This window comes from Octodon degus, unplaced genomic scaffold, assembly GCF_000260255.1.
Source record: "Octodon degus isolate 3935 unplaced genomic scaffold, OctDeg1.0 scaffold00055, whole genome shotgun sequence".
In the NCBI taxonomy this organism is placed as follows: Eukaryota; Metazoa; Chordata; class Mammalia; order Rodentia; family Octodontidae; genus Octodon; species Octodon degus.
Genome location: NW_004524631.1, coordinates 6,476,033 through 6,491,641, shown reverse-complemented (window position 1 = coordinate 6,491,641; position 15,609 = coordinate 6,476,033). Strand labels below are relative to the sequence as shown.

The following is a 15,609-nucleotide window of genomic DNA, read 5'->3' as shown; positions in this document are numbered from 1 at the left end:
AGTAGGTGCCTTAGACCACTGAGCCATCTCTCCAGCCCCTCCTTGCTTTTTTTAATGCCTACATGTTGAATCATAAGCCAGAGACCATTTCTTGCTTTTAGTAATTGCCAATGTATTGCTCGTAAAATCAAGGCAGCTATAACATCCACCTTAGCAATTTTTGAGGATTTCAGAAGTACAGACAGTTTGGTAACATACATGTTTTCATAGTGGTCACTTTTTCTTTATAAAAAGAGAAAAATAACTACTTGGTGGAGTTAATAGTACTGGACACTGAACGTGCTAGATGAATGTTGCTGAGCAACATTCCAGCCCACAGGAAATCTTTTGAATGGTGTGTCTAAAAGATGAAAATCACCTTTTTACAAATGCTAGAGTCTCTTCTCATTTTTGCCCCTTTGGTTTACTTAATACTTGTTAGGCATACTTTTTTTTTTTTTTTTTTTTGGCAGAACTGGAGACTGAACTCAGGCCCTTGCGCTTGCCAGGGAAGCGCTTATTCCACTGAGCCATCTCCCCAGCCCCTGTTAGGCATACTTACAATATATGTTAACTAAAATCTGTTTTCATGTTATTAAAGTTTATAACCTGAGAATTTACGATTTTAAAGTATTTCTTATGTTTGATAGGGTTAGGTATTTAGATAATGTGTAAAGGGCTCGGAATACAGCTCAGCAACAAAGTGCTTGCCTGGAAAAAGTAAGGTCCTCAGTTTGATTCCTGGTACCAATAAATAAATAGCACTTAAATTATCAGCCATATGAAAACCATCTTAGAAATGACTATTTTACAACCTGGTTTCTTAAAGAATTACCAAATATTTATTAGAATGCTTTGTTCCAAAGACTAGAGATCACTAATGAGCTTAGGCTCCAGAGACTATCAAAGAGACACACTTTCCATTGTAGATGTTGTTCCCATTCATGTTAGTTTGTGACCTCCCTCTATTTTAGATCCCCAGCAACTTCAGTTATTGTTGGAAGTCTTCTTCATGATGCCCAATCCTTGCTGAGTCTTGCTTAGCCATAAAGAAAAACATAGTAACACTTTGTCTGGCTCCATTTTCTAAAGCAAGTAACTGGACATAATGAGTCTTGGAAAAAGCATAAGATAAGAAAAAGGATAGTAAGAAAACAATTTTTTGCTGGTATGATGTGTACCTTTTTATGGTCTAATTTGCATAAGAACTTTTCAGCCTATTCTCCATGAATCTTTGTATGACCAATACTCAATAATGTCTTTCTCTTTTTTTTGACACAGAGTTTTGCTAAGCAGTTCAGGCTGGCCTTGAACTCGCTTTGTAGCCCAGGCTGGCCTCAAACTCAGGGTAATAATCCTGCCTCAGTATCCTGAGTGCTGGGATTACATGCCTGTGCCACCATGCCTGACTAATAATGTCCTTCTCATATGCAAGTATGTAACAGTCATTCTCTCTTCAGGTCATTCTGTGACCCGACCCTTCTACTTTCTCTGATTTGCCTTCCTTTATTATCTCAATATTACAAGTACATCCCTCAAATCCTACTTCTACCATGTGATATTCCCTAAGTCCTTGAGCCTACATTAACCTCTAGTTTCTTGCCAGCTAAATCTGAAAACAATTATAGAACTGTTGATTATAACTCCATAGTAGTTGGCACCATGTAGTCGATTAGCAAAAACTCAACCATTGCTGCATAGGTGAAAGTTCCTAACCACATGCCTGTCATTTAATTAAATATTTGGTAAATCTAGGGAAAGAATTAGAGGTGAGGAAAATGCAGGTTCAATTTTGAAACTTTTTATAAACTTTTTAAACAATATATATCAGCCCTAGGAATACAGTGATTAAAGTGACTTGTTTACTACCTCAAACATATATTCTCATCTCTTAGAGAAAATTTATATCTAATAAAAATAATAGGTGAAACTGTCAAGAATGACTTTTTTGTACTTTAGGGAAGGATCTATAGGGTGTTCAGGGTCTCACTACAAAAATGACTTTATAGGAGAAATATTTTAATCACATTTTGAAGCATTAGTATTGATTGCCCAACAAACGAGAAAAAGGAAATTTATTCCCAAGGAAAAAACACAGAACCTAATGAGATAGGAAAGTGTGAGTCATTCTATGAAGATATTAGAGAGCTTTATATTAGTGGTTTGTCCTATATCTCATATTTAAAGCCAAATAAGGCCAGATGCCATGGTGTTTGTAAACCCAGCCACTAAGGCAGAAAATCATGTATTCAAGACTAGCCCCAGCAATTTAGCAAGATGCTGCTTAAAAAAAAAAAAAAAAAAAAAAAAGCCACATAATTAGAGGGTCTGATTGATTGATTGATTTGGTACAGGGTCTCACTTTACCTAAGCTCAGACTTGGTCTGTCTCAGCCTCCCCAGAGCTGGGATTACAGGTGTGCACCACTACACCCAGTTTCGGTGGCCAGCTTGGTGCATCCAGAGTTATAGTGATCAAACTTGGGTCCTTGCATTTGCCAGGCAGGCAGCAAGCCCTTAGATCACCAGGCTATCTTCCCAGTCTAGAGTCAGATTTATTACAAAGGTTAAATAATGTCAGTCACACTTCCCTAGTCATAGAATGAGTTGAAATAGACATTCCTTAAAGTCCCATGAAGGAGTAAGTCAGTGATTTACTAATTACAGAACAGAATGGTGCTATAAGGTAATTTTGAAACCAAATATGGATTCTGTGACTATTAAATGAAATTGAAGATTTGGGTATAATGACTAACATTTATGCTAGGCCATGTGCTCCACAATTTCTGTGTTTCTCATTTATCATGACAATTCATGTGAGATACCTCAATTTAAGAGTCAGCTGAAACGAAGTCCTTCATCCAGGGTCTCCCAGCTATTCAGGTGGCAAAGGGAGTATTTGAAACTGTGTACCTCTGTCTGAAATATTTTCAGTACTAATTTGATGAAAGTTAATATTCCACTGGCAGCTGTAGAAGCACTCTTCTGGTTCTTCCTGGTACTGGTTCTGTGCTCTTCTGATCTGCTCATTAGGGAACAGATTTTGTCTAGTAAAGTTGGTTTATTTCTTACTTTTTGAATCTTTTTTGCACTGAAGTAAATTTAAGTAAACTGAAGATACAGAAAATGGTTTAGAAGAAAACCTTTTGAGACTACACTTCGGCTATCTGTAAAGGTATGCATGTACTCTCAGGCTGTGGACATCTATTACGTAAAATACTGGTTTTTCCATTAACATTAGATGGATAAGACATATTTTTGCTTTCATATTGAGGGATAATACATGTTCTTTATAGAAAAATCTAGAAATTACATAAATTCACAGACAAAATTAGAATATAGATTCACTATAAATTGTTTCAAGACATTTTTAAATAAACAATACTGAATTCCCCTTCATGTTCACACACATAAATAAATCCCATTTTCTGCTCACAATAGTGAGTGATTAGTCTCATTTCTGCTGATTATGGTGGCGTACGCCTGTATTCACAGCACTCAGGGAGGCTGAGGCAGGAGGGTCATTGCGGGTTCAAGATCAGCCTGGGCTACGAAGTGAAGTCAAGGCCAGCCTGAACTGCATAGTGAGACCTTGTCTCTAAAACACACACACAAAAAAAATAATAAAATAAAAAAAATAAAAATAATCTCATTTCAAAATTGTGTTTATGGGCCAGGGAGATGGCTCAGTAGAACAAGCACTTGCCTGGCAAGTGCAAGGGCCTGAGTTCAATCCTCGGTTCCGCAAAAAAAAAAAAAAAAAAAAAAGGTGTTTATTAGCAGATATCAATGGTAACATTTGCGCAGGGCAGTTTGAACACTAGCATGATTATGTGCTGACTAGATCTGAACAAGTTCAATAGGCCAACTGAGGAAACCTAGAAGTTAGCTTTGCGGAGAGGATCAGGGACTTGACCTAGTTAGGGAACACAGGAAGCCCGGCCAGGTAGGCGACATGGATGGTGCTCCGGAGGGCACAGTACAGTGTTTAGAGAGAAGTGGTCATCTGGACAGGACGGAAGAGCTCAGTTAACAGATGATGTGGTACTCTGGAGGTGCAGGTGGAAGGGTGCCATTAGCCATCAGCAGGCACAGGTAGGTGCTGGGAGTAAGGCTTAACTTCTAGAGGTTTAGCGTATGTGCTGCAGTAGTAAGCAGGAATACAGAAACAAATCAGGAACTCCGAAAGGGAGACATGAAATTTGAAAGGGTGGTTTGTAAATGACAAAGGTAAAAACACAGTTTTTTGGGTAGGATTCTAAGGTTAGAGAGGAGCTACTAGAATGAATCTAATTTGGGATCAGCTGAGCTGCTAAATTACATAAATGAGTAAAACAGTCTCATTCATGGGGAGTTTGTAACATAGTGAAGAGGCAAACAGATACAACAAATTATGTGGTGAGTTGGTAGATAATGAGCTAGAGATTAAAGAATGAGGGGGCTTATAATTTTTAAACAGTGAAAACTTAGGAGGTAAGGGAATGAACCAAAAAGACATACTTTTTCGAGGGAAGTACATTCCAGGTAAAGGAAACAACCAGTGTTAAGGTGCTGGTAAGAGACTTTTTTATGATTAAAAAGAGAAAAATGTGTATAAAAAGAATTTGGGGGCCTAGGAAAGGGATACAGGAATTAAACTCAAGACCTCACACTTGGCAGGCAGGCACTGGTCCCCTGAGCTACCCAGCCCCCAGAGAAATTGATGAAGCTAGAAACATATTGTGTTTTACCAAATATTTTTCAGATTGAGCTTACAAGTCCTTATCAGAAAATGAATCTCATCATATAGAGTTAATTATCCATTATGTAATTGAAGATACTGTTTCATTAGAACAAGCTGTAAGCTCAATTGCCAAGTACATGAAGGAAAAAAACATTCAGAAAGACAATGACAAGACATAAATAGAATCAAAGCACGGATACACATTTGTTCTATTAATATTTCTTAGACTGTAGTCCTATTTTATTATTTGTTTTTGAGACTTAGTATGAAATGAGTCTGAGTTTTAATTCTTTCTTTCTTTTTTTGTTTGAGACAGGATCTCACAGTGTAGTTCAGGCTGGCTTTGAACTCACTTATGTAGCCAGGCTGGCCTCAAACTCATGGTGATGCTCCTGCCTGAGCCTCTTGAGTGCTGGCATTACAGGCACGTGCCACCACACCTGGCTTAATTACTCTTAGTGAATGTAGAAAGAGGCTCTACAGTATAAGAATAATCTGAAATTAATCTTAACCTAAATTTATGCTGTTAAGAGAAAATTATATTGAGTATCAATTTTGACAACCGTACACATAATCTAATTGGCTAAAGTTTTTTCCCTTTTTGGAGTTGAGCACTTTTCCATAAATGGTAGTAGTTATTTCCTTTTTAATTCCCCAATTTATGTCTGTCTTTGTACATTTTTTTTAAGTCTTGGTATTTTCACAGTTTAGGTCTATAGTTGATAGGGAATATATCATCTTTTTTTTTTTTACCCAAGGCTTTTAAAGAAACAGTTTTTTCACCGAGCACTTAAAGTAATGAAAATGAAGTATGACAAAGATATAAAGAAAGAAAAAGATAAAGGAAAAGCTGAAAGTGGAAAAGAAGAAGATAAAAAGAGCAAGAAAGAAAATATAAAGGAAGAAAAGACAAAAAAGGAAAAAGAAAAAAAAAAAGATGGTGAAAAAGAAGACTCCAAAAAGGTAAGTTCAAATAAAATTAGGTAAAAATAAATCATTGTGTGTACATAATATCTACTGGCATATGAGCATATTAAAATATTAATCCACAGATAATTGAGCTAACCATATTAAAATTATTATAAATATGGTGAGAAATTTTTGTGTTACAATCAATGAAAGCTTTTTGTTATATGAATGTCATGATTTTTTATTTATTTTATTTTTTTTTTGGTTTTTGGTTTTTTTTCTTACAGTAGTAGCCTTTCATTTATTCTTTTGTGTTCAGCAGCAAAATATTTCCATCAGCATACTCTATAAATGGACTTCTCTTCCACCCTATGGGTCATGATTCCACCTGAGTCTACAGGGTGAATTTCAAAGAATTAGCTGTAGCTCAGTCCCACAAGAGACACCTGGCCACCAGTAACTGTCATGGTCATTATGCATGTCCATGACACACTAGAACTTTGTGCAATATCAAACTGCTAGAAGTGCTGATCATTTATTTGCCATTCCAGTATTTATCTTACGTTTTACTCTTTTTTTCCCCATAATTTTATTAAGAAACAAATAGCAATGAGACAGTTTAAAACCAAATTGGTAGGACAGTTTCAATAATTAACACATTGCATACATTCTTCCTAGTGGTTAATTGCTATACAAGATGCAGACATGATGTCCTATTTACAAACACTAATAGAACAAATCCCTCGATTCATTAAGAGACTGTAACTATATGTCTATCTTAACCATTTGGAATACACAGATACAAAATGGACATTCATCTGTATCCCCTTTTTTTGTTTAGTTCCGTTATTTGAATATTATAGATGTGTCATGATTGTTTTTGCTTGCTTGTGCTATTTCTATTTAACTTGTGTTTTCATAGGAAGAAACTCCTGGAACTCCCAAAAAGAAGGAAACTAAGAAAAAATTCAAACTTGAACCACACGATGACCAAGTTTTTCTAGATGGCAATGAGGTGACAGTATTTACCCTGTGATTAGAAATAGTTTTTCATGGAAATTTTTAGAAATATGTTTGATGCCTTCACTAAGAAAAGAAAAAAATTGCAATAGATCTAGTCATGCACTTAAAGTATATAAAAAAGTTAAATATTTTTAAAAATTAATTGATCTAAATTTAGATTCATAAAAGACTGACTTTATGATAGAAATCCTGAAAATTGTGGCTTAGTACAAAGTAGATCCTTATTTCTTTTCAGTGTAATCTAAGGATAAGCATTATGATGGGCCCAAACTCCTGTTTTCTCTGTGGGATGTTTCTAAATAAGGTTGCTTTGTGGTCCAAAATGGTCACCAATCTTATGTGTATACCCAGAAGAGGGAAGGACACTATGGAATGTGCCTCTTAACAACTTTTCTTTTAAGGACAGTGTCTTGGGAGATGGTGATTTCATCTCTGCTTCAGTTCCATACTGCGTGGTTATTTGCTCAATGAAACTTCAGAGTCTCTATATTCTAAAAAGGCAGGAACGGCGATGCAGGCCTTTAATCCCAGCACTCAGGAGACTGAGGCAAGAGGATTGCCCTGAGTTTGAGGCCAACCTGAACTACATGGCAAGAGCCTGTCTCAAACTAAATACCAAGTTGGTTAATGGGTACACCTTCTGATCTCTGCTCATATGTGATCTATAGTCAGACATACCCACTTGAGGGTCCTAAAATTTTCAACACTAGGAGTTTATGGTAGCAGCCTTCAGTGAACCAGTATAAAAACATTAGCTATACACTGGCCATTTAACTATTGTGCATTTTAAGATATGGTTTTTTTCTTGGTATATTTATACTAGAGTAAAATAAATACATATATAAAATTGTGGCTCCTTGTGTGTTTGAAATTCTGTAAAAGGTTTTTTTTTTTAAATAAGTGTTTTAGGTTAGAAAGCTTGGATAAAAATCTCAAGCACAGGGGCAGGATTGAGAGGTTGGTTTTTTTGTTCTTATTTCCTTCTTTTGGCAATAATACTGTGTAGTATAGGCAGGCCTGGAACTCTCAGAGGTCTGTCTCAGCATCCTTAGTGCTGGTATTACAGGCATACGTTACTATGCCTAGCCGGAGAGGTATTTTTATATGAAGTGTCCGCAAGTGATTCTAATGGTTAAGAACACTGTAAGAGAAGACTATATGTATTTCCCAAGATAAGAACTGAGGTGCCTTCAGTTAAGCATTGAGCAAGAATCAGATGTACAGTAGACATTTTTATAAGCTGCTGGGAATAGCATGGTAAATACCAGCAAAATTCTCTGTAAGGAGATACAGTCTATTAAAGATGCAAGCATTTAAACATGTTACTGTAACTACCGTGTGTTATTATTGAAATTATGTGAGTACACCACTTAGAAGTTAATTTAATCAGTAAGGACAGGGGAGGCCTAAAGGTTCTGGACATGTAAGCTGGGCTTTGAACATGGCTGGATAGCAGAATGCCTAGCGTACCACAGAGGAGTTACATGGACGTTAAGGAAGCATTGCAAGCAGGCATAGGGGTTCGATCCCCAGCCCTGGTGTGGTGGCGCGTGCCTGTAATCCTAGCTCTTGGGAGGCAAACAGGCGGGTCACTATGAATCTGATCTAGTAGTGAGACCCTGAACACCCTGTAGACCCTTCCCTAAGACACAAAAAAATTTAAAAAAATAAGGAAGCAGGCTGAGCAAATGCTGCATGTATGGTTGATGTCCTGAAAAGGTTAGCTTTCATTCTGTGGAAAGCTCCAAGAACCCCAAGGCTTTCAAAGTTTAGAAATGTCCTTTTCAAGGTTTATTTTGGAATGTTAACTGTTAGGAGAAATGTCTGTGGAACTGATTCCCAGGAAGAATGTACAGAGTAAAATAGTGATTGCTATAGAACCCAGGTGTTAAAGAACAAAGTCAGAAACAATAAAGAGTCATAGTAAAAATACAGCTACAAAATGAAAAGTACTGTTATTTATGGGAACTAAAGAAAAGAGTATAATGGATGATGAGTGAGTATAGTTTTAATCTGAATGCTGAAAAAATTATTTATATAAAAATAACCTGCTAAAAGCAACTTAAGCTTTGAAACAGTAGTTCTTTCTTTGTAGGTTACAAGCCCTGTATGGAGAGGGCAAAATAATTAATATAGGGAGTCATAGAATCTTTATATTCACCAAATACAATGTTTAATAAAGGCTCTTCATGTATCGTCAGTAAGAGAAAAAAGGGTAAATTTTAGAGCTGTGCCCTGCCTGGAATATATTTTAATTATTTTCTTAGCTGGTTCATCATTAGGGACAAAAAGATTGGTGATTATTTGTTGTTACATTGAATAAATAGTGATTTACACATGAACAGATTGTTGAATATATATACAGATGTGCTTAAGTGTGCTGTAGAATGTGATTTTCTAGCTGAGTAGAAGCCCTTCCTGTACTGAAAGGGAAGGGTCTTTGAATTTAGTTACATTAGAGATTAAGTTCTTGTATGTTAAGAAGTTGATGACTGCTTTAGAGGACCTAAAATACAGAATTAAACTGTTTACTTTCTGATGTGACCTTAGAACATATAAACACTGAGATTCTTTGATTCTTGCAGGTTTATGTGTGGATCTATGACCCAGTTCACATTAAAACTTTTGTCATGGGATTAATTCTTGGTAAGTAGCACATGTAAGTACAATTTAAAAAATGTAGCACCACAAAGGAAAATATTTCTAAATTTAACAGAATAATTACTGCTTAAAGAGTATACTCTAAAATCAGAAGATAAATGTTAAAGATATTTACAACACAGTAAAATGAAGATTTAAGAAATTAAAAGCTTAGCAGTTAGGTAGAAAAATGGTAAAGGTAACTCATAGACATTGAAATACAGTGACCAATCATAAATAATACTTTCAATAAATATACAGAGAAGCACTAGTGATTACGAGGATTACAGAGCTTGACAGTAAAGGTTTTAGAAAAACCAGCATTTTCTATAATTGGTAGATATCTACTGCTTCAGTTTTAAGGAGAGCAGTTTGATAGTATCTTTGAAATATTATTTTATTTAATTTTTTTATTTTTCAGGGAGGGGTCTACAGGGTATTCAGGGTCTCACTACTAGATCCTACTCCCAAGAGCTGGGATTATAGGTGCACGCCACCACACCCAGTCTCAATTGCTGTCTCAATGCACCCTGGGGGTGGGGCCGGCACAGCAGGCCCTGGGATCGAACCCCTGACCCCCTGCGCCTGCTTGTAGGCCCTTTAATCCATTGAGCTATTTGGCTAGCCCTATCTTTGAAATTTTAAATACCAGACTGGCATTCATAAGGCTGTGGATTCAGTCCCCAGTAGTACATTAAAAAAGGTATTTATAAGGGCTGGCCAGATAGCTCAGTGGATTAAAGCACCTGCTTATTATGTAATCATATTTACACACATTTACTTGTACAAGGATATTTGTATTAGTATTGTCTAGTATAGGGTAAAACCAAAAAGAATTGAAGTTCTTCAATAAAAGAAGGGTAAAATAAATTATAGAGTAATAGCATACTATACAGCCTTTAAAGAATGAGGGGTTGTACTAATTGAAAGGTGCCTAGAATATTAAAAGAAAGTTGCAAGAGTAAGAATTGCATTATTATACTTAAAAAAAAAAATCTGTGTAGCTAGTTTAATCATAGTAAGTCTCTGAGAATATACTGTAAGTTTAATTAGGCCTTGAGAGGTAAAATAGGAATTTGGATGAAGACTTAATCTGCACTTAATCTTACACTGCTATTCTGATATATTCTGTAGCTTTACAAACAAATACTTTTTTATTTGTTTCTGGTTTGGTTTTTTAATATAAGTGTGTATTTCTCCTAAGTTTAAGGCAGGCAGTGATGGATGGAAAAAAATGATTTAGCAAACAGAAAAAAAAAGATTAAAATAAATTTGGCCAACATAATATCATAGGATCTCAGTGCAAACAACTCTTTGGCATAGCAGTACATGCCTATAATCCTAGCTGCTGAGGAGGCTGAGACAGGAGGATTATAAATTTGAGACCGGTTTAGGCAACTTAATGTGGCTCTGTCTTAAAAATGGCTGGGGAAGTAGCTCAGTGGTAGAGCACTTGTCTAGCATATGCAAACTCCTGGTTCAATCCCTAGCATGACAAAAACTAAAGCAGAAAAGCCCAACTCTTTTAGAATGAGTTGAAACTCTGTTAAGCCCAAATAACTAATAAAAGTTACTGATTATTTACTAGTTGCTTTTCTAAGTTACATACTGTCTCATTCTCAGAACATTTAAGAAGAATAGACATTTATTAAATATAAGGTAAGAGCCTTAATAGAATGAAGTAATTTGCTCAGGCTGGCCTTGAACTCAACAGCAATCCTCCTGCCTCAGCTTCCTGAGTGCTGGGATTACAGGCCTATGCAACCATGCTTCAGTAACAGTTTTGAATTTTTGGGCAGCATTTTTTTCTAATTAAATGTGGTTTAAATTAAAAATTGTCTAAGAAGAAGGTAAAGTATTAAGTTGAATAATGATACCCATAAACTACCCATAATTTACTGCTTTTTATTTTTAAAAATTGTGATTTTTATATTTATTTGTTTTGGAGTTTGTCCCCCTAAGTCTGTGTTTATTATTTTAATTTACATTTTTATTTTAAGTTACCTGTAACATCATTTCTTGTTCCAGTGATTGCAGTAATAGCAGCCACCCTCTTCCCGCTTTGGCCAACAGAAATGAGAGTGGGTGTTTATTACCTCAGTGTGGGTGCAGGCTGCTTTGTAGCCAGCATTCTTCTCCTTGCTGTTGGTAAGTATTATTAATAAAACTAACCTGGTAAGGTAAATATGAAGCAGTTGGCCTATAATTTGGAGCTTCACAAAAGCTGAATAGCAAAATTAATGTGGCCATATCAATAAATATCATCCTATATTCTTTGTCAAATCCCAAAACTTGAGTCAGATTTGGATTGGTTCTAATGTGAGGAAAAGGGGTTTACTATATCTTTTCTTACAGTTTTTTTATTAATACTACATTTGATTTGTAAGTAATTGCATCCATTATAGGGTACACTGCTATTCTGATATGTGTACAGTGTGGAATGATTTAAACTAATGTATCCATCACCTTGTTTATCGTTTTTTATACTGAGACATTGAAATTTCTCATCTTGGTTACTTCAAAATAATGTTATTAAATCTGCAAATAGAGGTACTTTAAAAATTAGCTCTAGCAAAGATTTTTTTTTGCAATTATTAGTCATTAAGTATATTTTCAGTAAATTAATTTTTATATTTTTAGGTAAGGTAAATGCAACTTATATTAAATGTTTAAATTATGTGTAAGTGGGGCAGGGGAGATGGCTCAATGGAATAAGTGTTTCCCTGGCAAGCACAAGGGCCTGAGTTCAATCCCCAGTTCCACCAAATAAATAAATAAAGTATGTTTAGAGAATGGTTCTAAGCAATTTGTCACTTCAAGAAAAATTAGTAATTTTTATTCAGGTTAAATTCTAGATATGTTAAGGAATTAAGTTTTAAAAATCAAACAGGAAAACAAATGGTTTGGGTTTTTTGTTTTTTGTTTTACATTTCTGGATGACTGAAATCCTCACTAACAAACAATATAAGCAACAACAACAAAAAAAGGCTAATAGATATGAATCATGTAAGAATTAAGAAAAAAGCTTTTCACTTCAAAAACAGATCAAGCAACAAACAACCAGGACAGACAAAAGATGAAAATTCTCACATACTCCTCTACCAGTTCATGAGAGGATTTGGAATATTAAATAGTAGAGGATGTGACCAATCTTTGATCCTTCACAAGGAGAATAAAAGATAACAAATATATACACATGTTCATCACTATTTAACAGTAAATGAAGTGAGAAATTTTGGGCCTATTTAATAAGATTTTTAAATTTTGTTTGTTTATTTATTTTGTCTTTTTGAAACCGGGTTTCACTACACAGTTGATTCTGGATGACTGAAATGAGTTCCCTTTGTAGCCCTGGCAGGCCTCAAACGTGCAGCAGTCCTCCTGAGTGCTAGGATTACAGGCATGCCCCACCATACCTGGCAATTTTGTTTGATGTTAACATCAAAAGATTTAACTGGTGGAAAGAGAGGTACCCAAATATAGTGGTGACTGTTACGGTTTTAATTTTTTTAGTTATATGTGTCTATATTTTTCCACAGAGTATTTTGCTTAAAATTCTAGTCTTTGAAGATTTTGTCTTTAAAGGCCAGACAACCGTTATTTAATTTTTCACTTTGGGAAAGACATGAGTTTTTCTCAGTTTTAGAGCTGCCTAGGGTTAGTTGTATTGAATTCTTTGGTCTGTTCAGCTTATATTATTAGGTGGTATGAAGTTTGACTATTTTTCCCAAATGGCAAATCAACTTTTCTGCCAGTTCTGAAGAATACTTACAGAAGGAAAAACAATATCTGCATTATTAACCTAATATCTATTGTTAGAGGACATAATTTGACTAGGATTATCTGAACTGGGTACACGCTATTCTAAGAATCTGTGATATGTCATATATACTGCATTACTCCATAGTTTGGAGCAGTCTCTCTCTGTATGTCTCTTCACGCTGACAGCAGGGCACTCTATCCATGGACCCAGGAGCCTGTCTAATATCTTTTTCAGTCATCATGTCATGGACCTCCTTTTTTTTTTTCTCTCTCTCTGTGATCTATAACTCTTGGGTGAGACCTCACCTACCTTTCTTTCTTTCCTTTTTTCTTTCTTTTTTTTCTGTTTTGTAGCTCAGTTACCTTGGGAAAATCTACTAGTTCTGCAGGGGACACAAGCATAATCATAGGCCAAGAATGATTATCTAAGGCTGTTAAACAAGTAGCTAGTATTGATGTTAATCAACAAGAAAAGCTGTAAACTTTAATCTGATAGATATAAAAGTAGTGGCTCTCAAACCATTGAAATTCAGAAACTCCTTGAAAATCTTCACTAGAAGTTTAGTTCTTTTTTTTTAAATTGAGACAGTCTTACTATGTAGTGTAAGTTGACCTTGAACTCTACTTGTGTAGCCCAGGCTGGCCTTGAACTTCTGCCTCAGTCTCCCAAGTGCTGGGATTACAGGTGTGCACCACCATGACCTGTGAGGTTTAGTCTTGTTGAACAGCATTGTTCTACATGCTTCTCTTTTAATTAAGCCAGTTGTAAGAACAAAATATGACTATTATATTCTTTTGCTTTTTAAAATAATTTCTTCAGTGGTTCTTAAAATATTTTAAATTCCTATGAATTTAAATATACATTGTGCATCAGTCTTGTAAATTAAAGTAGGAAGCAAACCCATTATGTCATGTTGATTCTGTTAGAAAACACAACCCCATATATTCTTTAAAATATAGTGATTTAAATTTGTAGCCACTTATACATTGGTTATTATTTTTATATTGTATGAAGTATAAATTCTAAATATTTGTTATTGACAGTACATGTCATAGATTTTTATGATTCTTCCCATTTTGCTCCTGTCAATACAATACCACCGGGAGAAAATTAAAGCATGTTACAATTCTGCTATGCCCAGTTCCTATGTGATAAAAAAAATCAATTTTTGCATCATTTCTATATTGCTTTTATTTTTTTGATTCAAGATTTTATTACTTTGAAACATCTGTCTTACAACCCTATAAAACCTTTGAGATTATAATGTCAGGCATGGTGGTGCACACTTGTAATCCTAGCACTCAGGAGCTGAAGCAGGAGGATTGCTACAGGCTTAATGCCAGTCTGGGCTCCATAGCAATCTCAACCACATAATGAGAGCCTGTATTTAAAAAGAAGAAAAAAGGAAAAACGTAATGCAATAATAAAAAGATCCTGTCTCAAAAAAACTGACAAATACTTTAAAAGATAGAAAATTTAAAAATATATAGCATCATAAGCGTTTGGAAAGAAAGTACAGCCTCATTAAATGTTGATTTATTATCGCAGTAACATTCTGAAACCATAATTTCAAACATAATTCACCTTTTCTATTTGTATCAAAAGATTGTAACTTATTTTTTATTACTATAAATTGTTAAATTCATGTTTCATTATCCCACAGGTTTGTGATGTTATTCTTAAAAAGTAACCTCATAGCCCATTCATGTTTAACCCACTCACAGTGGGGCCTTACGTGTATGACTGTCCCGTGCCAGTGCTTAATGGGGCAGTCCTACATATTCCATTGGTGGTTGGATCCACCTCTAAGCGAAACATGAATGTGTTAAGTAATCTTGCTTCTGTTAGCATTGGTGATTAAACCTAAGGCCTTCTTGCTGAGCTCCATCCTCATCTCTATTTAAAATGTTTTTGAGACAAGGTCTCACTAAGTAAGGTGCACAGGCTGGGGTTCATTTGTGATCCTCCTGCTTCAGCCTCCAGGACGTTAGGAGTCCAGGTGTGTACTGTTGTATTTATGGCTTGTATTCTTAGTATTGAAAGAGCTGATTTTAAATAAAAATTAAGTAATTTACTTATAAAAAGGACTAGAAGATAGAAACTTGCTAATGCTAGTATTGTTTATCCAAGGCTGACCTAGCCTTCAGGTAGAATAAAAGTGTATACTGTGAGCTCATGATATATGTAGGGACCCACAGAAGTGTTTCATTCTTTTAAAATCAACAATATTAATTATATATATTTTAAGTAATATGCAGTATTATATTTGCATCTATCCCATAATACAAAGTGTAATTTTAGTATATAGAGGATGTGTCCCATAGAAACAAAAGTATCTAGTGCCTAGGAAAGTCATGATGCAGCACTGCTTTCTGTTTCTAAAGGCTTCATTCTATGTTCTTTATCAATTACTCAACGTTTTTCTTCTTGTCTTACACCATGACCTCATGAATGCTCACCAGCTGCTATGTTTATTGGCATCCTGTGACCTTATAAAGTACATAAATCCTGTCTGAAACCGTGTACAGAGTATACTGCTCTTAGCACGTGCATGCTATATATATATATATATA

The 15,609-nt window shown here is 35.2% G+C and overlaps 1 protein-coding gene across 3 annotated transcripts in view; it reads left to right on the top strand.

Moving 5' to 3' along the window:
* Sec62 (SEC62 homolog, preprotein translocation factor) overlaps window positions 1-15,609 on the top strand; it is a 31,078-nt gene that overhangs the window by 11,689 nt on the left and 3,780 nt on the right. For 2 of the 3 annotated variants that reach the window (XM_023717782.1, XM_023717781.1), the window contains exons 4-7: window positions 5,460-5,664; window positions 6,533-6,625; window positions 9,219-9,279; window positions 11,302-11,420. In XM_023717782.1, the coding sequence (XP_023573550.1) occupies window positions 5,460-5,664; window positions 6,533-6,625; window positions 9,219-9,279; window positions 11,302-11,420 (478 nt within the window). Of the gene's footprint in view, window positions 1-5,459; window positions 5,665-6,532; window positions 6,626-9,218; window positions 9,280-11,301; window positions 11,422-15,609 lie in introns of all 3 variants that reach the window. The other variant, XM_023717780.1, reaches the window with a different exon arrangement.